This window comes from Mytilus trossulus, chromosome 3 (genome assembly GCF_036588685.1).
Source record: "Mytilus trossulus isolate FHL-02 chromosome 3, PNRI_Mtr1.1.1.hap1, whole genome shotgun sequence".
NCBI lineage: Eukaryota > Metazoa > Mollusca > Bivalvia > Mytilida > Mytilidae > Mytilus > Mytilus trossulus.
Window position 1 is genome coordinate 3,630,505 of NC_086375.1, and position 25,942 is coordinate 3,656,446.

A 25,942-nucleotide genomic window follows, 5' to 3' on the forward strand; every position below is an offset into this window, starting at 1 on the left:
GAGAGCCAAAATATCATCCAAATATCTTAAAGTATTATTAATTTTTTTTATCAGATGTTGTTTCGATGGGTCATTGCTTATTTTTTTCATAAATTGTAACTCATAACAGTACAAAAAGAGGTCCGCAATAAGTGGTGCACAGTTAGTCCCCATTGGAATTCCGATAATCTGACGATGTACGGAATCCCCAAAGCGAACAAAAATGTTATCTAGTAAAAATTCAAGGGCATATATAGTATCAAAGCATGTCCAATCAACATATTTTTTTTTTGTTTATTGCTTCTAAAAAATGACCTAAAAGAGTTTGAACATAAATATTCACATTGTGATTTTTTGAATGCCCATTTTACTAGGTGTGTGATGATTTTTTTCTTAATGAGAATGTGAGGCAATGTGGTATACAGGGTAGAAAAATCAAAACATTGAACAGATTCAAAATCACCAACATAAGCATGCAATTTATCAAGTACTTCCAACGAGTTCTTGACACTCCAAAAGTAATTTATTCCACTATTTTCGAAGGCCTCATTTGAACAATTTATTATAAGGTTAAAGAAAAAATAAACACAAGAAGAAGTACATATGCTTTAAAATAAAATGTCTCCCGGGAAATACACCCTTTTAGCATTACTTTTTCAATTTTGAAATTCTTTCTGTCCTCCTTAACATTAGCATGATAGGATGAACGAGAGTTTATAGTAAAATTCATACATATGAAATGTAACAACATTAAAAACATGGAAACAATTGACCAGTCTAAAGATTGTGATTCTACTCTGAGTGTACCATAATATTTATTTATTCTTGGTTCAGCAACACACCTAACGGAGAAATTGACACCATTTCTATAAGTAATAGGAGGGTTTAAACCTGAACATGAGATGTGTGAAAAACTTACTTCTGAACAGTTTAAAGCTGCTTTCATGTTTGTATATATATCCAATGTATTTATATCGCTTTCGATATAAAGATGTTTATCAACTGCCAATTTGCCCAAAATAAAAACAAAATATTGACTAAAGATATAGAAAATACCCAAAAAAAATAAAATGTAGCCTATCTTCTCTCTTTTCCTATCTTTCAACAACATAAATATAACATACATCAAAAGGCAGATGATTTCGAGTGGCTCGTAAAATATCAAAACAAAACATTGCATGAAAAACAAAGTGCTGGCTTTTAAAGGTGTGTATGCATGGTACACACATGCACCAATTAATATGAACGACCCAAATCCGATTAATACAAAAAGAACAAAAAAAAACAGAACCCCTCATGTTAAACCTCACTAAAATTAATGACCAAAAAGGTGCAATAGCGAGTATTATAACGTATGGGATTCTAATCACTTGTTCCAATGTAATCTTATACGATTCTGTAAAGCAATCGGATACATTTTTACCGACGTTCCGATCATATATAAGGGAAAAACCTATTATAAAACCTATAGCGAATACAGAAGAGGCAAAAGAAAATACTGCACGAATCTTCTCAAGTGATTTTTTACATTCCGCACTATTGCTTATGTTTATATCTGTATCACAAGAGCTATCAATTAACTCTGATGCTGAAATTGACATGTCGTTAAATAAATAAGGATTTGCTCCATTATGTAGCAATGTTTTTATACAATTACTGCGTTCCTCTTCAAAAAGGCCATTGTTTAAAACGGAATGTAAAGGCGTATTTCCTGCACTGTCTGGCAGGTTTACAAAGTCACGACATACATTTCTGAAAGCAGTTTTCAACGTGAAATTATAACATATGGTACTGAAAACTGATCGAGGTGAGTTTTCATACTCTCTCATCTCATTTGCGTTTTGATTCGTCACCAAACACTGGTTTTTAGAGCTATGACTGAGCAATAGTGTTGTTGCCCTTTCACTTGTTGCGTAATGTAAAGGGGTTCTATCAAAATCATCACGAACCTTAACATCAGCTTTATTACGAAGCAAAAGAGATAGTATTTCGATATTGTTGTTTATAACTGCTATATGAACAGCAGTTAGTCCGTTATTGTCATATACGTCTACTCTCGGTGTCGGTTTTCTGCATAAAACTTCTCTTTGGTCATCTTGGGTAAATTCAACAGAGTAACAATCGTTTTGTGGCAATTCGTCTTTTAATATAACCTTCACAGCTTCTACATTATTTAATAATACAGCGTAATGTAGTATTGTCCATCCACTCCTTGTTTGATAGTCAATATACTCGAATGGAATATTTGAACCCAGTTTTTGCAAGTCATTGTGTCTGACTGCTTTATGAAACTCTGTTTGATTTAAATCATATTCAAGAATTAAACTAGTTAATTGCTGATTGTTTGAAGTGATTAAAATTGGTATCTTCATATCAAACCATCCTCGATGGTTAACTAATGCTCCATTGCATAAAAGCAAATGTGCCATTTCATAGTTATCTAACTTGACTGCTATGTATAGAGGTGTTTCCCAAAACTCGGAAAAACAGTTAACGTCTGCTCCAGTACGAATCAATTCTTTTACGATATCTAAGCTACCACCGAGAACAGCTAGTGGAAAGAAGGGCTTTGCCAAAATTCTTGGCAGATGAATTTTACTAAAAAAACTCTGTTGTCTTGAAGGGGTCATCGCGCTCCATGCATATTGGAAGAATTCATAACGACCAAAAGCCACAATCCAGTGTATAATTGTACTATTTTCCAAACCAGCCTGCATAACTCGACTAATGGCATCTTTGTTAATTTGGAATTGATGATTGGGGAAAATCTGTAAAATCTTTTGAACGGTAGATTGAAATCTCTCCATAGAAAAATACTTGTGATAATCTAAGGATCCTTTTTTGCTCTTATTACTTTTTAAAAAGGTTCCAAATATACAAACAAAGTTTCTATTCTTAAAAAGATGACTCATCACCAAAGATGAAAATCTCCCATATTTTAATTCAGTCCTAAATCTAGTATATAATGGTATACGATGAGCATCATTCAATTCATCTTCCCGAATATACACAATATTCTCATCAACGTTTTCAGTTATGCTTTCATTTGAATGTATTCTTACTCGATCTCTTATGAAAAGGATATCGCATTCTGTAAACATTTCCTTGGGATACAAAGTACAGAAATGAATACCGACAGTCTCTTCAAGAGCATCGTGAATAAACTGGAAATTGAAACTATCTGTTGTAAAATATGATCCTAAAGCAAAAAGAGCGCTATCTTCAAGTTCTTTCTTAGAAATGCTTCTTTGAAGTCCGCAAGTGTACATTATTTTGTATATTTTTTTATCGCAGTCATTTGAGTCCATTTTAAACATATTTCTACTAAATGTCCCATTAAACAACATGCACAGCACCAACATGCAATATAAGTTCTTATTTTCATGAATCATTTGATCAAGTTCGTCTTTTAATAGTGATAACGGTTTCCTGAAGAATTCAATTTTTTTTCTGAATCTGACCTCATTATTTGACACTAATTTGCAAAGAAGAGGGAATGCATAAATCGTTTTACACATTTCATCAATCTCTTCTTGTTTAGTTTTGTTTTCAAGATTTCTTTTAATAAGATGTTTCATTAAAATGTTCTGCTTTTCCTCTTTTGAAAGGGCACACGACTCGTGCTCTAAATTTATAACTGCTTTGTTTAAAATTGTCGATGCATTTTTGAATCTGTTATTGAGTGTAATTTGTAACCTCAATGTACACATTATTTTCTTTGAACCTAATTCTGTGTCCAAGCAGCTTATAAGCTTTTCGTTTTTTCTTTCCCATTCATCAAGCCGGGTCGGACTTAAATCGTATTTACCAAGTACGTCATCAATTAGAAACAACTGTTTTTTTTATTTTTTTTTTTATTCAATTAAATCCTCTGGGGACTCCACAGGAACAATTTCAAATCCCTCATCTTTAAATTTCAATGCAATATGTCGGATGGTTGCAGTCTTACCTAAACCTGAATTTGATGTCACCACAATACAGTTACAATCGTTTATTTTATCATCAACAAGTTTAGATCCCTGTGTCTCCAAAAAACATTCGTCATCTTTAATCCATGCCTCAACCAAATTTGTGTTCGTATCTGAAAAGATTCATGTTTATTTAAATCAGCATATTGAGCAGGCACTCCAAACAAGAATATTATCCACAGACTTAAGGTTTTGAATTATCTGACACAAAAAAGAAAACATCTGTTTAATGTAATTGTTTGGTTGTTCTTTACATTCTAGGTTGAAATTGTTGATTGTTTAGAAATGCATTACAAATTCAAATTCAACAACTGTTTGGGTCAAGGTTTACTTGACTTTTTAAATAAACACACTCATTTGTCGCATGAATGGTAGCGTGCTAAATTTCTCAATATATCTATAATTATCACGGACCTACAGAAGTACACAAATTGCTGTTACAATCAACTTGCTTCAATCATTCTCTCACATAAACCTACAATTTAAGCATCGCATTAACCTATACACATACCCTATGTCAATTTCGATATTCTAAAATTAAAATTAACACTAAAACTTCTGAACCGTCATTCCTTATCTTTTGCGTAACAAAAATTATTGTTCATTTTATTAAGAGTTTAGAAAAGTGTATAAATTGAAACAAGTTCTGATATGACCTGCTTATGTCACTTTGTCAACAACACTGTGATAACTTAACTTAAATAGCAAAGACTTCAAGATGTACAATATACGTCCCAAGTAAAGACATGTTTCGTAAAATATGTTTGCTGAAAAAATTGAAAATTGAAATTGAAATAAGAAAAAAATGATTTGTATTCCTGTTCTTACGCATAACGACCAGAATTACTGCATTAAAGTTTTGTAAAAGACAACGCCATGGCTAAAAATGAAAAAGACAAACAGACAAACAATAGTACACATGACACAACATAGAAAACTCAAGAATACATTACACGGACCCCACCAAAAACTAGGGGTGATTTCATGTGCTTCGGAAAGTAAGCAGATCCTGCTCCACATGTTGAACCCGTCGAGTTGCTTATGTGATAACAAATCCGGTAAATAGTCTAATTCGGTAGGTCACATTGATTAAAGGGAAGGGAGTTGTAGTTACGACGTTAGGAACATATCCAATATCATTTGTGAAACGGTTATTTCATAACGGTCAATCAACTCGTGATGGCGCCCGTAATTAGTTATCAAAGGTACCAAGATTATAATTTAGTACGCCAGACGCGCGTTTCCTCTACATAAGACTCATCAGTGACGCTCATATGAAAATAGTTATAACCCGAACAAAACAAAGTTGTAAAATTTACGAAGGAGTGATTTCAACTTCACTATTTGGAACTTTTAGTTGAATAGCTTCCTTGTGAGCAGCAACCCTCTATCAAGAAAATTATGATAGGAAATGCAAGCACGGGAATATCGTATCAATTGGGAGATATATACCCCGTATGCAGGTGCTGCTGGAATATTGCTACTTAGAAATGGAAAGTTCACAATTGGAAAGCTGAACTCATCTCTTTTGTCGTAAAGTTTTGTTTTCAACCGACCCTCATTGTCAATTTCTAGATATAAGTCAAGATATGAGACCGAATTTACTGTATCTGTAGTATCCTTTATCTCTAGTTCGATGATATGGATGCGTTCAACATAGTCATCAAATTTTGAACTATTTAGTGAAAGAACATCGTCTTTATAGCGGAAAGTAGAGTTAAAGGATATTGCTAACTTTTTGTCTTTCTTCCTAATAAGTTTCTGCATGAAGTCAGCCTCGTGACAATACAGAAACAAGTCGGCAAGTGGAGGAGCACAGGTGGTTCCCATTGGAATGCCGACGGTCTGTTGAAAAACACGTCCTCCGAACGTAAAAAATATGTTGTCAATCAAGAAATCAAGCATCTTGATAATATCAGTTTCAGAGAATTTTTCGTTTGAATCAGAGTGATTCTTTACAAAGTAGAATGTATCCCTCCCTAAGACAAGATACTTGTATTTACGTTGGCCATTATATTTTATGAAGCAAAGCAATACTAACTCTTTCAATTTGTCTTTCAGTTTGGAACGTCGAATACTTGTGTAAAAAGTAGAAAAGGCAAATGTTTTAATACTGTTACAAGTTGAAAGAGAGTTAGATTGTATGTACTCTAAAAGAGCTTTGGAATCTGATTCACGCCACCTCTAGAACAGGCAGTTTCACAATAACTTTGAAGCCCATCTTTGAATGCTGATAAAATAGATGTTAATAATTTACAAAGAAGTTTCTAGGAGCACTTGGAAGACCAAAACTTGTAAACTGTAAACTGTTCAAAATCTAAATAAACCATTTTCCGCGGAATTTATTTAATCTTTTTGGTTCGTTTTTTTTCTTTTTGAAACAAAACGTCATAATAATGAAAACTCTCTTGCTGCAAGGTATATTATATAACAGTATGGCACGACCTCCAAAAATAAAAAAAAATAAAAACAGATACTAGTATAAGAAAAAAGACAAATAAAAAAAGTAGAAATTCAAGTTCTTTTCTAAAATCTAATATTGGTCTGGTAAGTTTGTCTCACTTGGCGTCCGTCTGTCCGCTTGTCTATTTGTCAACTCTTCACATTTCCCTCGTCATAACTAATATATACTTTGTATTGCATGCATGAGTGTATGTACTCTATATTGAAAATGATGATTATTATGGTGATTTTAGATTGTTGTCAGTAATGGATTTATATAAAAAGAAGATGTGGTATGATAGCCAATGAGACAACTCTTCACAAGAGACCAACATGACACAGAAATTAACAACTATAGGTCACCGTACGACCTTTAACAATGATCAAAGCCCATACCGCATAGTCAGCTATAAAAGACTCCGAAATGAAAATGTAAAACAACTCAAACCAGAAAACTAACGGCCTTATTTGTGTACAAAAATAATGAAAAACAAATACGTAAAATATAAACAAACGACAACCACTGAAATACAGGCTCCTGACTTGGGACAGGCACATACATACATAATATGGCGGAGTTAAACATGTTAGCGGGATCCCAACCCTCTCATAACCTGGGACAGTGGTAGAACAGTATAACATAAGAACGAAATATTAAAATCAGTTGAAAAAGGCGTAACTCATCAGATGGACAAAAATACAAGTGGACGGACGGTTTAAGTTTGAAATTTTAATTTCTCGCTAATTTAACCACACACATGTCTTGCCACGCTTGTCTTTGCGATATATCTTCATTGCACCCACTCCAGAAGAATATTTCGATAATTTTACCTCAAAAATTTTTATTGCGCCCCCGCCCTTAGCGAAAATCCTGTATCCGCCCCCTGATTGATGAAACAGAAGATAATTTTGATGATTAAAATTTACTTAATAATAATAACGTAACTATTTAAGATTAACCAAATATACAGGTGTTCATTTTGTTGTCTCTGTATGATATTCAACTGTGGATTTGACGGTATGTTACTAAAGAAATTATGATTTTAAAATTACAAATGTTGGCATTGAGAATTAAAAGGATTAAAAACAATTTTGTAAGAAATTACATGTATTTAAAAAATATGTTATGCTAGATCTATACTCATTGAAACATTTTGATATAATCGTCTAATGGTAAAATTAAACAGACACATGACACGGCATACTTTGGTTGAGTTTCCAATAACTGTATTGTTCATATCAAATTCCAAATGATTCATGCAAACAAAAGATTTGGCTTCGACAGCTATATCGCTCAGAATAAATTTCAAACATAAGGCACATGGCCATGTGAAAATTTACATCCAATCTATGGCTTTTATAAAATATTTCGTAGACTGAACATAAATCAATTTGGTATTATTCCGTTTCATTTAAGTGGCACTAGCTAAAGCTATGAGATTTGAATTAGACGAAAAACTAGAATATACATTATTTTATATGGTTCAACAATCATTATTAAAAGTGAAATAATAAAATAATAATTCGTTTTCAAGGTAGTTAATAACTGGAAGTGTTTAACGACCTGGACTGGCTAAACAGCCCTCGTACGATCGGCTCGGTGCCCGAAGGCGTTTGGTGAGCATTTAAATATTTTCTGCCGTGGGTCAGTAACCGGTGGAAGACGCCATTTTGGTAGGTCACCATCTTGGTTTTGCTAAGTAGTTTTTTGTTTTTGTTTGTTTACTATTTTGATGTTTCTTTACAGTCGATACTCCACAACGGCTGTTTTCACGGTCTGGTTGATCAGTTGGGCGGGGGTGGGGGAAGGAGGGGGTAACTATTTTTTTTGGAAGGGGTGTGCCATTTTTGCCTTAAAAACGTACCCAATTCCGTACCTATAGTTATATGACTATTTAAGAAAGAATGACCTATACTTATATACAATATTTAAAATATGACCCATGCTTATATAAGCACTAACTCATCATCACTCATAATTCTTAAATATACCAGCTACCCTTCAATTTTTATACATGAATTGACATCGTTTGGTGCACATATATTTTATCGTTATATATACGCACGGATTGTTGGATATATATATAGGAAGATGTGGTGTGAGTGCCAATGAGACAACTCTCCATCCAAATAACAATTTAAAAATTAAACCATTATAGGTTAAAGTACGGCCTTCAACAAGCCTTGGCTCACACCGAACAACAAGCTATAAAGGGCCCCAAAATTTCTAGTGTAAAACCATTCAAACGGGAAAACCAACGGTCTAATCTATATAAACAAAACGAGAAACGAGAAACACGTATATATTACATAAACAAACGACAACTACTGTACATCAGATTTCTGACTTAGGACAGGTGCAAACATTTGCAGCGGGATTAAACGTTTTAATGGGCCCAAACCTTCTCCCTTTTTCTGAAACAATAGCATAACATCACAACATAGAAAAACTTACGATAAAATATCAATTGGCAGACTTAACTCAATCAAAAAACGTATGATTACACAATGAACGAATAAATTTGATCTGCGATATCTGAATACAAATGCACAGTTAATTAAATATTAGAGACAAACATTCATGACCAAAAGGCTAACAAACAAATTCAAACACACTGAGAAATATTTAACCAATCAATGTTCACTTTAGAAAAAAACCGTTTTTTATAACCTTCAAGTTTATACAAATGTTGTAAGAATAAGTGAAAAATTGAAGATATTACAAATAATCCAAACTGGTATACAGACAAGATCCATATAAATAAAAAATGACAAAAAAGCATTATAAACAGTATCAACAGGTCGAATTAACAAGAAAATACGATTTGAGAGTACTGGCAGTTACTGACAGCTAGTTAAAAGCCAAAACCAATTAATAGTAAAAAATATTATGTATATATGATATGTAGATCATACCACAAATCAATATACAGTTATCAAACGTAAATGCATTTTAATATAGAATGTCATTAAAAAGGAGGGTAATTTTTATATAAAATCTCGCAAAATTATGACCCATATTTTTGGCATATCCCCGTATACCCAATAATAAGGAGCTAAATATGCCCCCGGTCGTGAGCTGGACAACCCGCTAACCACGACGATGTGTTATTGGTAGATGAATCATTGACTCTGTAGTAGATGACTGCAATTGTACTGTTTACAATTGCAAAACTACGATACAATAGCCCTCGGATGTCTGGGTAGCATGTGACACTCACTCATTCAGCTGATCCAGCACGTCCTTTCATCTATAAGGACTGAGACGTGACTGGAATGTTAAGGTAGTTCAGGGGTATACTGCGATCTTGAATTGTACAATCACGGTAAATAGTCGGTCTAGTTCTTTGTCAAAATCTGCAAATGCAGAGACTGATGTGCAATGTATTGGTTATACTGGTTATTTAAATAAATAGTAAAATCACAAAAATACTGAACTTAATGGAAAATCAATTCGGAAAGTCAATAATTACATGGCAAAATCAAATAACAAAACGCATCAAAAACGAATGGACAAGCACTGTCATATTCCTGACTTGGTACAGGCATTTTCAAATGCAGAAAATGGTGGATTAAACACTTAAATGACAGTCTCATCAAATTCCGTTATATTTACATTGATGCGTTAAATAAACAGACACAATAAATAAAATAGTCAAAATATGGGTACATCAGTCATCATCGTATAACAATTTTTAACACAAAAAATATCTTACAAAACAAAAGAATACTTATATATTCATTGCATTCTCGAAAATGAATAAACAAATGCCAAATATTTGTGCTGATATAATTTTTTTTCTTTCAAATAGGCCAGTTAAGGGGAGGCAACCCTTTTAGTACAAAATGTATACTGGACATAGAGGGAAATGTCATGTTTTACTTGTAGTAAGAAAACAAGTTCGGTGACCACATTTTTTCTTTTTGTTTTCTTAAAATATATTATGAAACCTATCTTCTCATATTTCATTCAAAATGTTTGATAGATAGATTTCTTTGTATGCACAAAAATGTGTTTTTCCATGAACAATCCAAGCAAATTTTGGACAATTTTGAACGACTCCTATCTTGATAAATAGCGCAGTGACCCATACTTGTTATCATTCTTTTTAAAAAGCATAGTAAAATCTTCATTTTTGCGATGTATAAGAAATTCTGTCTTTTTTTTTTTAACCCCTGGACTACCTTAATAGCAAATTTTTGTCAGAATAAGAGAAAAATATCGCTTATGAATTATTCACTTGAAATTAAATAATTCGACCTTATTTAATCCGTATTCATGTGACCATCAATTTAACCCAATAGCTAAAGATTGGTTACGCATGTATAAATCATTGTCACACATAAAAAGGAATATAATGTCAACATTGAAATTAAACAAAGGTGAACTATTTCGTTGACTGAATCAATCCACAAAAAAATGACTTATTATATCATCATTTCATATATATTTACGATGAAACCAAAACAATTCTAATCTACTTTTTTCAAATCTCGTAGCTAGTGGCCCTTAAAGAGAAATAGATATAAACGGACAATATAAGATATTCAAACTTAATTCAGTTGTTGTCATATTAGATGCGAAATATTTCATGCAAGCCATTTTCATGTACAATTCAATTACAGTATATTGAACAGTAACCCAGCCTCCATTTAGTCACTTTTAGAGTGGGGAAAATTTAATCAAACCTGCAATGTTTTCTGGAATTTTTCCTTCTCTGTAAAGGGAGAACTCATTTTCTATTTGTTCTTTTTCTTTTTCACAATCCAGGTATTCTTGTTTCAGTTGATTCCGTTCTGCGTTAGCCAAGATGTTTGCTTGTTCCCCATCAAGATCGTAATTCAAGATTTCACTGACCTCGTGTGGTATTTGACCCTTATTTAAGATGTTAATGCCTACAATAAAAGTGTTAAAACACGTGATTGATAATCATATTATCACTCAAGGTACTCAACTTTTCAATCCTTCTATCACAATGATTATTTTTTTTTTAATTTGGTAATTCTTTATAGTGTGAGCCATAAATGTTTAATGAAATCTTTCAACAATTAATATTTTATGCGGTAAAGTATCATACTACAGTAAAATGAAAGTGTCCCCTTTTTGAAAAAAAAAGAACTTATGACAAAACTAACCGCCTTCCACAGTAATGCTTGATATATGAGGAATGTATCGATGCGACACAGATGCTGTCCCCGCTGAATATTATACAAAGTTCTAAAGGAACATTACTGTAAACAGTAACAGTGACACTACCATTTGTACTTTATCTGAGTTTGGTGGTAATAAGTCTTGTCTACAAGTCTCATAACGTTTTGTTGAGACAAACTCATGTTAGAGAACGGAAACTAATTTTGGGACGTACGGACAGACGTATGTACGGATATACGAACGTACAGATAAAAAAGGTAAACCTTAATGCCCCCTCCGTTATGACGATGGCATACGCATTTATAGTTGTGCTCATGTGTTTGTGTTTACAACCTGCCATTTAGTTATTTGTAGTGAATGACGTGATCTAGTTTATAGCATATTCTTTACATATGGCAGTGTGTGTAATCGACATGAACATTGTCAGCTTGTTTTCAGAGTATCGTTAGTCGAGAGACTAAGCGGTGAGAAGAGAAAATACAACTATTATGTTATAAGGACCGATATAGAGGGATGAATATTGGATAACATATGCATACATTTGTTTTTGGTTAATACAACCTACCTTTTCAACTTGAGTCCATTTGTCTGTAAATTCATTGGAAACCATGCAAGTGACTGTCGCATGGGCTAAATCATTTCTGTACCATTTCAGTGTAGCCAAGTCTGCTCCAGGTACCGTGTCATTCGGATGTGGAAGTTTATCCCATCCATTGATGGGTGTAGCTAAACCTCCTAGATTGCGTAACAGACATATCACCAATGTCAAATCAAAGTCCTTGGATGAGGTAGCTATAAAAAAATACAATGTAGGTCTACAAGAGAAATTGTAATAAAAACCGGTAAAAAAAAACTCTGAGCAAAATTCAAAACGGAAAGTCCCTAATCAATTGCAAAATCAAATGATAAAACACATCAAAGGAATGGACAACAACTTTCATATTCCTAACTTGGAACTGGCACATTCGACTGTAGAAAATGGTGGATATAACCTGGTTTTATAGCGCTAAACCTGTCACTTGTACGGCAGTCGCAACAATTTCCATTATATTGACAATGATGCGTAAACAAAATGTCACAAATACGGGTGAAAAAAAAACCCAGACCCAACCAAAAAGTAAAGGTGATTTCATGTGATCCGGAAGGGGAAACAGATTCTGATCCACATGTAACACCCGTGCCGTGTTGCTCATGTTGTTACAAAGCTGATAAATTGTCTAATTCGGTATGTCACATTCGTGAAAAGGAAAGGGGATTGTATTTACGACATAAGAAACATATTCGATATCATTTGTATAACGAATATTTCATAACGGTCAACCAACTCGTGATGGCGTCCGTAATATTTACGAAGTGATGAAGACAACCTCACCATTTGGATATCTTGGTTTGAAAATTAAAATCTCACAATTGGGAATCTGAAATCATCTCTTTTGTCATTCCAATTGAATTTTTCCATACTTCTAATATTTACGAAGACCTTTCAATCGTTGGAATACATTATAATCCACTCCATTAAATGAGGTAGAAATAGCATTATGTCATAGTTCTGAATATCAAGTTAATATCACAAAAGCTGCGTCGGATAGAAATCAACCTTATGCAAGATCATGTATACATATATCTATAAAATACATAGATAGATTTCGGAACTTTCAAATGCGAAATGAAATAATGATGAATTAAGATATGTTTTGAAAGGTTCTTACATATACACCTTTTAATATTTGTTTTACTTTACTGAAATCAGTTATGGTTGCTATTTGTAGATCTTATTTAGCATGTTCAGTGTAATTTGATTCACTGCTTCGATCGACAAAATATTATCCTTTTAAAGGTTAAAACAATGATTAACATAAATATTTAATCTATGATATGAAATCAAACAGACCTAGAAAAATCCGATTGGACAATTTCACTTTCTATATTTATATGTATATCGCTTAAATGATCATCGGAGGTCTACGGAAGTCAAATCGATAGATGGCGTTTAGGCTAAAATATACACGAAACGAGGCTACATATTATCGAGCCCATGCCCTGTAAATTATTAGCAATGAAAATGAGGCCAAGGTCAGATGATACCTGCGGACAGTCAATGCATGAAAACACTTACTGTTTAGTACATTTTACTTACATTTCGTTCCCACAGGCATCGGAGGAAGATAGGGTGGCCATACCGTTCCAGGGACACTCCTTAATATTTCGAATTGGACTGTATTGATTATTTTTGATTTTTTCAACTTGATGATGTCATTAATACGATTGTTGATAGTTTGAGGTAAGTGTGCTGGTGGAAATACTCCATCAAAGAATCGTCTAGCAATATCAGGAGATACTTTGAAATTGAGCAAGAAAAATCTGGTGAAGTTTATCTCTTCTTCTGAAAGTTGTGACGTCGAAGTCATGATGAAACTTAAAAGCCTCTAGGTAACAACTTTGATCCAATGTATTCAGTTAAGAAAACTGTCTGCCTTCTTTACCAGCATCGATTATCTGTTAGAAATATAAAATTGTATAAAAGCTAATAACGAACATACCAAACTTCGAGAAAAATTCAAAATGGAATGTCCCTAATCAAACGGCAAATACAAATTCATAACATTCTTCAAGATTTCTAAAAAACCTAAATTGTTTTAATGCTATGTCTCATTCTTTCAGCGTATGATTTGTTATCATCTCCTAGATATCTTCTTTATATTTACAATCAAAATAATACAAAATATGGACATTGACTAATATAAACAACGACAACACTTCTATTGTCTTTGAGTCGAGGCCTAGTCTATGTTACACAATTCATTGTTTACTTTTTTAAATTGTTATTTGGAAAGAGTTGTCTCATTGGCACTCACACCACATCTTCCTATATCTATTGAAAAGACGAATAATACAAAAGGAATAGTAAAACTCAAAGTTGGAAACACACTGAAAGTGCCACGGCAAAAAAAAAAGGTAACACTATAGTCAAGACAATCCGGTTATGCAGAACATTTTTAATCCTCAATTAAAAGAGGGACGAAAGATACCAAAGGGACAGTCAAACTCATAAATCTAAATTAAACTGATAACGCTATGGGTAAAATAAAAAAAGACAAACAGACAAAGAATAGTACACATGACACAACACAAACTGCACAATAAACATTTTGAGTATTTAGGCCACGGATATCATTTTTATCTTTTCTTAACTATTAGTATACAAGCGTAATTGTGTTTGAGCAAATTGATAATTAAAAAAAAACAATGACAGCTTGGATATCAGAGGATTTGTGTCATTAAAGAAAAACTATTTTGTAACGATGTAACCTTATCTAATGATAAATATATTTGGTGTATTTACCTTCTTTTGATTGGTTAAATGGTTAAAAGTATTACTTTTATTTTTCAATTTTGTAAAGGTTTATGGCGACACGCCTATTCTGACGTTGTGTATTTATACGCCAACATGTGTGTACGTTGTTATTGTTCTTTGAGCCTTTTTTTATAGAAATTTATTTATAATGAATGGCAATAATTTATTTTGAACTTATTGAACAATACAATTAATGTTTGACTCTTCACATTTTACCTAATTAGTTCAATGTGAAGAGTCAAAAACAATTTTATGGTTCAATAAATTCAAGTTGATAGATTTTTAAGACAACAAAATATTTATATAGAACTAAAAAGTGATATATTTATCATAACTTAATTGAAAACAGGAAACCTGGAATCATCGTTAAAAGTTAATCTATTTGAAACATCACTTGCGAAATTTTATAAGGAAAATCGACAAACGTTGATGACATCATATGATATGTCATAGAATATAAATCCAAGCTGTCTTATTAGTTGATGATTGTAAGATCATCATAAGTCATGTCGCGGGGTGTTTTAAGTTTACGGCAAAAGTTATGATGTATCGTAACTTGGGACACTTTCGAAAAACACATATATTACGACTATGACATGTCCTAAGACCATCATAAGACATGTCTTAGTCATAAGATACTTTCGACAACAAGGCCTCAGAGTTGAAAAGATTGTAAGTAATATGTATAACAACTTCTACAGGCCCGAGCCAATTTGTGAAACCTGAACACTTTCAGACACATAAACAGTGACAAGCAAATTTCATTTTTATTAAATATTGCTTCAGACGGAAAAAATGTCAGCCAAAAAAAAACAACGCCTAAAACTTGATATGCGAATTTCAAAGTTGAGATATGATTGCTATGAATAATTAATAACAAGAGATCTGAACAGCTTTCAAAGCAAGACGATGCTCAAACACTTTGCAGTTGAAAGTATCAAATTACCACTCATTCCTATTGAAGGTAGCTTATGAACTAGAGACTCCAAAGAGCCTGTGTCGCTCACCTGACTCGACTTTGGTTGATAATCATGTAAAAATAACAGATACCCAAATGATTAGATTGAGACCAAGTTTAGTTAAAAATTGGGCCCGTAATTTAATATGGTGGTCCAAACTAAATAGTAAAAGATAAAATAACAAGAATACCAAACTCCGAAAAAAAATCAAAACTGAAAGGCTCTAATCAAAAGGCAAAATCAAGAGCTCAAACTCATTTAATGAATGTATAAAAACTTATATTCCTGACTAGGTACAGGCATTTTCTTTAGTAGGAAATTATGAATTGAACCTGGTTTTAACCTCTCACTTAAACAAAAATGTAGTATAGTCGCATCAAATCTTGTTATATTGACAGCAATGCGTGAACAAAACAAACAGACATAATAAGTTAAAATGTCAATATCACAGCAGTCAACATTGTGCTATTACTCTAACCACAAAGAAAACACCAAACAAACATGTAACAAAGAAGTACACAATGGCATACAGACCAAGCACACCCTCTTTGTGCACGTGATGTTGAACAATTTTCAGACATGCAATGCTAAATACTATTATTGCTCATGTTAGTACATACCATGGTAAACTCCACATCTATCGAGTAAAAACATTTATACTGAAAACTTGGACTTTCACCTGATGAGAAAATATATGTTATTATCTGTTTCAAACCGTGTACTTTCATAACTTCAGAAAAAGCGTGGGAAATACTAAAACTGTGACAATTGTTTGGGATTATAAAGAAAACCACTTGACTGAAAACTAAGTGAAATATAAAGTCTCGTTCTCAATGACAAAACGGAAATCCTATTTCGATACTTAAAGGTCAAGTACGAAATACATACGTGTATAATTAGCTTTAACTTTTAAAAAAGCACAAACTAAATTTTAATAAAGCTATTTTTTCTATCTAAAATATAAATTACTTGGTATTAAGGTTGTAAAAAATTAAATCACAAAAATACTGAACTCAAATCCAAAAAAGAAAGCCCCTAATCAAATGACAAACTAAAAAGATAAGACACATCTTCTTTATACCCATGAAGTAGAGAGTTGGGCATTACGTTTTCTAATTCTGTCCGTCTGTTCGTTAGTCCGTCCAGTCTTAAGTTCAGTTTTGGTTCATGTAGTTTATTATGAAGAAATAAAAAAAAACATGACCATTATTCATTACATCTTGAACTGTTTGCATTATATCGCAGATCACTGTTTAAGACGTCGGTTAGAAATCTGAAATGTTCATTTAAATAATTAAAGATTGTTTGACTGAAAATTTTGATTAAGAAAATTTACCATGAAGATTTTGTAACAACGACTTAAACTCCGTACATTGTGCGGTTACCTTTTACAAATTTTGTGAGAGATGAATGTCAAAAAAATTTTGTTTCTTTCTTCTTTCTTACCTGTTGCCTTACATTTATTTTAAATGTTTTTATTTTATCTCATTTAAGGTTTTGGCTTAAACTGATTTTTTTACTCCGTAATTTAATCACATCGCCAATATTTTAACCTAGCTCACCAGCCCAGTAGACAGCACTTTGGTATTAACATGAACATCAATTATGTGGTCATTTTTATAAATTTCCTGTTTACAAAACTTTGAATTTTTCGTCCAAGGAACAGATTACCTGAGCTGTATTTGGCACAAAAAGTTATCTAAAGTATCAGAAGCACAACTGTTTGGAATTTTAGATCCACAATGTTCTTTAACTTTTTACTTGTTTGGTTTTATAACTATTTTGATACAGTGGGAAAGCCAGTGACATTGAAGAGCTACTTCCGGTAGTCCCGCGGGAAAGGGGACATAATCTAAAAATTTTGAGGTGGCGCTGTAACCAGCGTGTAAACAAAAACGTAGCCTGTGCTTCAGACAATAAATCTATTAAAACAACTTATCATCCATCAGTATTTGAGTTTAATTTTTCATTAGAATAGATTTTGTCAGACGACTGCCAAATTCGGTATTCAAATAAGTGCTCCGTTACTGAAATATGATAAATCATAAGACTACCTCCGTTGATTTCCAAAAAACCGCGGGTAATCCCCACGACTACAAACAACTGACACAAATGCATCCTAAAGCTTTTCATTGGTCGAGATATAAATAAATGTGACCTAGAAACATATGGGCACATGACTATGTACAGGATTCCCCGTCACTCTGAGTCTTGTTTACATAATAAATACTTCAACCGGAGGTCAAAATTCAACATTTTTCAAACGTTTCGGGAGTTATTTCGGTGCAAAATCAAGCAAATTATGTCAAATTTTACAGATTTTAAGCACAAAATTGATTGAGACAACGAAGGGGGATGATGTTTTCAGGATTTTAAATATATTTTACTTAAAATGTTGAGTGGTTGAAGGCTTTACAACGTCATTTGTTGATGTTTACAAGTTGCTCAAACTCCTCGTATCACATTTTCTGTAGTTATTTAATTATGCTGCTGATGTATAACAGATTTTTGGGCGAGATTTATGTAGTACATTGAAACTGGTTTAATCTATGAACGAATTTGTCCATATAAATAACTTCCACTGTCTGGAAGTAGACCTACCCCCTTTTTTCAACAACAAAAAATTCAGTTAGTCAAAAGTTGTTGTCTGAATAAGCATGCAAAAATGCAAAGTGTAAGCACTCAGCTAGTCTTTGTTTTTAGCCAATTTTTAGGGTAATGGTTACAGTCATTCTTTGATTCTGTAAATTATTATAAATCTGACTGTTTCAACTTGTCAATTTTAAAAAGTACAGGTACCAATCAACAAATATTGCCTGCCTAAACACTCACACATGTTAATAAATGTCTGTCCTTATCATGCTTATCAAGCAACCTGATGTACACTGTGAGTCTGTGACCAACTATTCATGTTTGAGTGTTTCTGGGCCCTGGGGCATATTTAACTCTTGAGAACTTGGAGATAAAAATTCAATATGAATGCCCAATGCCTAGTACATCAAATTCTTAATACATGTTAGAGCTATATGACCATTTAAAGCATTAACAAAATGCTTTGTCACTTCCAAGGTCTACTTTAAAAATGGTATATGAATGTCTCACTCTGATTTTGGTGATCCTGTTTTGTTGCATTGACATAACTGCTTGACCCACATTTTTATTTTAAACCAGTTTACAAGAAAACAAATCTTGGACACAGGATCTATAGTTTATTAAGAATCATACTATTCCTATATCTGTGTGCTGATTTTTCTGCAATAGAATACCTTTTCACACATTTTACTCCATTCTAAAAGCACACAATTGCAATAATTTGCAAAATCATGTGTTAACATATCCAGGAAAAAGGTACATAGACATCTCATTCATAATACTACACAGGGAGCAGGATCTGCTTACTCTTCCAGAGCACCTGAGCTCAATTATATGTTGTGGGTTCAAGTTGATCAGTTTTATTTTTTCTAATTTGTATATTAGTTTAAACTTTTCATCAAAAAGTCTGAAAAAAAAATATGTATCTACTGAAAATGATTTATTTAGATGCAGGGGTTACCACACTTTGAAATCTACATGCGATTGGAAGCAAACAGTGAAAAGTCATGTCATGATAGGCTACTTGAGAGACCTCACTATGTCTAGGAGAAGTGAACAATTCTAGAAACTTTCCATTTAAGTCATTCAAACCTTATAAAGAATAAAAGACCATCATTTTGACTTTTATATCTTTTATTTTTCTTATGTCTCAAATACTACAGTACATACATGTATATGTCTGACACCAGTGACCGATCAAGAACTTTTCTATTGTGGGGGGGGGGGTTGGTTGCTGCTGCTGACTAACTTGGGAGGGGCCCGCTCCAGTGATTCCCTATTTAATCAACCAATTGTTTTCCTATGAAAGGGAGCCCTATGAATATGCTAGCTTTGCATCAATGAATCTCAGGTTTTTCAATGACATTAAGTAATATTGTATTGCAACAGTTTAGTGTCTCATGTACATTTACCCCACGTTATCAATATAAAATGGTGGAGTGTTTCACATTGTATGTATATTTGAAAATATAAAAATGTTTAGAAATAAAAGTTTATTAAGTGATGAATAAATACAAAGTCATAAAAATAATGTTAAAATGAAAAATATGTAAAAAGTATTTTAAACAATTAAGGAGAACAATTATTAAAATTAAAAAGTTTTTTTAAAGTCAAATCAAGCCAAATAGTCCTCTGTCCCATACATGTAAATCCTCAATATAGAAATCCTGCTCTTCTTATTCCTATTGTTATCTGAAAATATATAATTTATGCAGATGATATTATCAAATAAATATAATTTCAAACTTCTCTAGAGTTGCTGTATGATCGGTAAATTATAATATATTTTAATTGTCTACTGACAAAAACATGCTCTTCTGAGGTCCCAATTTAAAACAAAAATGTTGAAAGGAAATAATGGAATCCGAAGGATCAATTCCGAAATCCTGAGCTAAAAATACCCAATCCAGACGTCCCGAAAAAGGTCCTCTAGAAAAGGTAATACTTATACACACCAACAGATGTTTGGAAAAATTTTCTACTTATAAATTCATTTACTTTAGTATTTAAAATTCATCACCATAATAACATATCAACCTCTTTAACAGATATAAATAATGTTTAAATAAAGTATAACATAATATGCAACATTAAATTATCTTACAGGTATCTGTTATTTAAAAGATAACTTTTCATTCAATCATTCATATCATATCTTTAATTCTTTATACCAGTAATTGATAATAAATGTATCCAATGCCAATAAAACCTGGCCACAACACCTAGCTAATACTGAAGGTGGCAATAAAATTCAACAATAAATCACATATTTTTTTTTAGCATGGAAGGAGGGACAGAATTTATACTTTCCTACTGGTGAATATTTCATATACCTGAAATCTTTAAAAGATACTAAAAAACACCCGTGATATCGCGGGTCTGTGAATGAATTAAAGTATATAACTATGCGCAAGCCTTATTTTAGTATTAGTATTCAAGTTGTCATCTGAATGAAGTTGAATTCTTTGATTCGCTGTTTTATGTCATGCATGCCCACAAACAAATTGAAAACTGTACCTATACGCCTTATTTTTAGTCCAGATTTGTTATCTTTGAAAGTCATACTGATTAAAATACTACAATAGGTAACAATTTGACAATTTAGTAGTGTCAACCCTGTGATTATGACCGTGTATATAGCATATTAATCATGAATACACCGTTTGGTGGTGAGCCTGTCAGATGCGGAACATACAGATAAGGTAATAGGTAACAGGTGAATATAGTATTGGTATCTGTATCGGACTCGAACTGGAACTTCTTAATTATTGGTAATATTAATTACGTCAAAAACAAAAGGGCCTGGAGTGGTGTAATTTTTAATCTACACTTTTGTACTATATTAGTTAAATATAAAGTTGAATTATTTGATTCGTCGTTTTTACGTGATGACGGCTGACAAATTGGACCTCGTAATTTTAGTATTATAGATTTTACATGCCCATATGCAATATTGAGCAAAAATAATAGTACTGTTGTTCACATAGACAAGGGTCTGGATGGGGTCTTCTGCATTTCTTTATCATTTAATCTTTTAGTTCATTGGTCTCTATTTTTTTTTATACTTTTTGTCCATAATTTTTCTTTCCTCAATATATAAATTAGCACATCAAAAGTTCAAAATGATTATGGCCAGACCTCTGGCTTGCTGCTAGGAATATTTTGATTTTTTTCTGGGATGCATAGGACGGTGTCCCAGAAAAAAAGTAGTCTATGGTCCACAAATAGTCAAAAAATAACATAAGGACCTGAGAGCTACGGTTCCGCAGCTAGCATGTCATTTGCTCTTTTTTTTTTACTTATTTTATGGTAAATTTTCTCTATTCTTGTTCCTTTAGTAACAATTCTCTAATTCTTTATACGTTAGAATAGTCATAGTTCCCAGTGGCAGATCCAGGGATAGGGTTCCAGGGATTGGAATCTCCCTTTTCTGGGGACGATCAATGCATTTGAATGGGGACATATAGTTGGAAACCCCCTTTATCCTGGGGATAGTTATTTTTTTCCTATATTTTAATTTTGTTTGTTTTTTGTGTTTTTTGTCACACTTTTTGGGTTCAAAAATAAGAATATTAACCTTTTTACTATTCGAGACAACCAAACAAATCAGCACATTACACAGCTGTAACACTTTAATTAAAATTTAAATGCTAACATTGACCTGCCAAAATTGAAGTTTTATTCAAATTGAAGTCTCACGCTGGAAAAGGGGCGTTTATTTACATGTGGTCTACGGAAATTTACTGGATTTAAGAATCGAAAAGAGGCAAACATGTAGCCATAACCCGATCAGATCAATAAATCATGTTATGAATAGTATTAATATCTTTCTACTAACCATTAAAAGTAATAATACTAGGATTTCGTGAGCTCAGAAACCTTAATCTGTTGAAAAATGGCGTCGATTTGTGTGCTTCCCTTTCGCAGCCTCAGTTACAATTTGACACGGAGTGATGGGTATTTATGCAAATATTTAGGGACTCCTATCATCATAGATACTATTTTTGGTCATTTTATATTTAAATAGCCAATAGGATGCAAATGTGTCAGTTATTTTCAGAAGGGGAAAACACCCGCCATATTTTTATCCCCAAATTAACAACGTCACTTGCCATTTTCAGATGTTCGTTTCTTGTAAAATAAAATCTTCTATGAAGAAAAAATAGCATGGTCACCTGTAAAACTTACCTATATAACTAATTGATGATGAAATGACACAAGTTTAATTGTCTTTAATGATAAATTTCTCGAAAAATCACACGTACACGATGTAAACAAATTGCCGCGATGGCGCGATAGTGTCGCCCTCTATGAAAAATCGCGATTGTCGCCCTTGATTTTCTGGCCTTTACGTCATATGGAAGGAGGCGCAGAATCGATCCGTGGCTTTCCCACTGGATATGAGCGTCACTGGTGAGTCTTATGTTGACGAAAAGCGCGTCTGGCTTACTAAATTATAATCCTGGTACTTTTGATAACTATCATAGCAACTTTAATATGTGTGGTTATTTACAAAACTTAAAATGACCAAATAAATTTCTTAATATGAAATATTTAAATCCATTCAACTTCTTGTGTTAATTGTAACTGTTTTGCATCAATCGTGGATCAATATTTATATAACAACAGTACACACATTTGCAAAAGGTGTAGATTATATTTGATTTGTTAAAGAATTTTCCTTTTTTTGCAATTATTTGACATTTTTAATCAAAGTTATGATTATTATTATTTTCCTTATAACATTTATGTTAGTTATTTAGATATTTTTAAGTGGCACTTGTAACCTATTTATAGAAACTCTAAAGATAGAAATAAGCAAGGAAATCAATAAGATAGTACCATCCTTTAAAACAATCAAATACTACAATTGCATTGGTCGAGATCACATTGATTTATTTAAACTTTTTTGAACCATCAAGTTCTAAAATTTGATTGCCTAGAGCATTGTTATATGTTTTATGTTTATCTCCCTGTTCATTACATATTCTTTTAGTTATTTCCAAATATTAGGTTTCATGTGGATTTGTTTTTTTTTTTATTCTTTGCTCCTGCTAAGTATTTTTTTTTAAATATAAATACAAACGTAAAAGACGACCACATCAGACACTGTAGGATTAAACGCCTTTTTTAAGGCATTTATTGGTGTATAACTCGACCAATTCACACACAAATAAATAAAAGGACTTTTTTACGTAATTATATATCTATGTGGAGTATCAACCCGAACGATACTCTGTTTCAATGAAATATGCTCCAAGGTATAAAATAATGACTTGTGTGAGGTCATTATTATCCTTGAAAAAAATGCAATCTATAAGTTTCTTCAAAATTATATTCGTATGATAGTTTGTTTATTTTTACTGATTTTGGATTTTTTTAAAGTTCAATCTAGTATATACGGGCGCCGAATGGGACTCTTGTGGTTTTGTACAAAATTCAATTCTGTCATAACAAAATCATTTTTGTCTTACAAAACTATGTGCTACAGACTTGTTTTGTGAGAACTTCAATTTTGTGATGACAAAATTCATATGTGTAGACAAAATTCATTTTTGTCATGACAAAATTCATTTTTGTAGACAAAATTCATATCTCTCATGACAAACGTCAATTTTGTCTAAAAGGTATGCAAATATAAACATATTTGCATACAAAATTGACTTTTGTTACCTGATATGGAAATTAAATCACTAAAGTCAATTGTGTGAGGTAAGATTCAATTTTGTGAGACAAAATTGACTTTTGTGAAACAAAATTAACTTTTGTGAGACAAAATTAACTTTTGTGAGACAAAATTGACTTTTGTGAGACAAAACTCAATTTTGTCATTTTTGTTGAGACAAAATTCAATTTTGTCATTTTTGTTGAGACAAAAGTCAATTTTGTTAATTTTGTTGAGACAAAAGTCAATTTTGTCATTTTTGTTGAGACAAAATTCAATTTTGTCATTTTTGTTGAGACAAAATTCAATTTTGTCATTTTTGTTGAGACAAAATTCAATTTTGTCATTTTTGTTGAGACAAAAGTCAAGAGACAAAAGTCAATTTTGTCATTATTGTTGAGACAAAATTCAATTTTGTCATTTTTGTTGAGACAAAAGTCAATTTTGTTAATTTTGTTGAGACAAAAGTCAATTTTGTCAATTTTGTTGAGACAGAAGTCAATTTTGTGACGACAAAATTCATTTTTGTGACGACAAAATTCAATTTTGTAACAACAAAATTGACTTTTATGAGACAAAATTGACTTTCGTGAGACAAAATTTACTTTCGTGAGACAAAAATCAATTGTGTTGAGACAAAATTCAATTCTGTCAATTTTGTTAAGACAAAATTCAATTTTGTCAATTTTGTTGAGACAAAAGTCAATTTTGTCAATTTTGTTGAGACAAAAGTCAATTTTGTCAATTTTGTTGAGACAAAAGTCAATTTTGTTAATTTTGTTGAGACAAAAGTAAATTTTGTCAATTTTGTTGAGACAAAAGTAAATTTTGTCAATTTTGTTGAGACAAAAGTAAATTTTGTCAATTTTGTTGAGACAAAAGTAAATTTTGTCAATTTTGTTGAGACAAAAGTAAATTTTGTTGAGACAAAAGTCAATTTTGTGTAACAAAAGTCAATTTTGTGTAACAAAAGTCAATTTTGTGTAACAAAAGTCAATTTTGTGTAACAAAAGTCAATTTTGTGTAACAAAAGTCAATTTTGTGTAACAAAAGTCGATTTTGTATGCAAATTAGTTCACAGAAACCAAACTAAACTAATTTGAATACAAAATTGACTTTTGTCGCTCAATTTTCAAATTAGGTAACAAAAGTCAAGTCTGTGTAACAAAAATGAATTTTGTCATGACAAAAGTGACTTTTGTCCGCTGATAGAGAATTTTGTATGACAAAATTTTAAATTTGTAGTATGATACAAATTTTGTTAAACTGAACTCATTTTTGTTGAACAAAAGTCACTTTTGTCCGTACAAAATTGAATTTGAGTATAAAACCACAAGAGTCCCATTCGGCGCCCCGTAATATAGGTGTAAAATAATTAGTCATTGCCTGCATTTTAATTTTAGAAAATAAAAATGTGAAGTTTTGTTTTGTTTATTTATAGCTACCATACAGATACATTATCATATATCTAAGCTAAATTGTAATGCAAAACTTTAAAAAAAAAGACCGCTTTGACATATTCGTGCGTAAGATTTTGAAAACATTATTAATTCAAACTTATTAGAAAATCCTACTGTTACGTGTACATGTATCACGATTTCGTTCTTCCTTGGAATCAGTTCTTTACCTTTTTACACTTTTTTCTACCATTTACTCTACCAAATGATCAACTAAAAAAAAGATTCTTATAGTCTATTAAATAACATCCACGTATCTCAAAATGGTGTCAGGGGGGATTAGAATGATATCTTGATTATCTGTTAAAACAAGTAGGAAAAATATAGCAATGCATTACTAACAAAGCCTCTTTGTGTTTTTCATACACCCTTA

At 32.1% G+C, this 25,942-nt stretch overlaps 1 protein-coding gene across 2 annotated transcripts in view; it reads right to left on the bottom strand.

Moving 5' to 3' along the window:
- Window positions 1-243: 243 nt before the first annotated feature.
- Window positions 244-25,942, bottom strand: part of LOC134709994 (E3 ubiquitin-protein ligase DZIP3-like) — a 30,781-nt gene continuing 5,082 nt past the window's right edge. The window contains exons 2-5 of one of the 2 annotated variants that reach the window (XM_063570123.1): window positions 13,679-14,037; window positions 12,107-12,333; window positions 11,079-11,285; window positions 244-4,060 (exon numbers count right to left, since the gene is read on the bottom strand). In XM_063570123.1, the coding sequence (XP_063426193.1) occupies window positions 1,074-3,689 (2,616 nt within the window). In that variant the 5' untranslated portion in view covers window positions 3,690-4,060; window positions 11,079-11,285; window positions 12,107-12,333; window positions 13,679-14,037 and the 3' untranslated portion in view covers window positions 244-1,073. The remainder of the gene's footprint in view (window positions 4,061-11,078; window positions 11,286-12,106; window positions 12,334-13,678; window positions 14,038-25,942) is intronic. The other variant, XM_063570124.1, reaches the window with a different exon arrangement.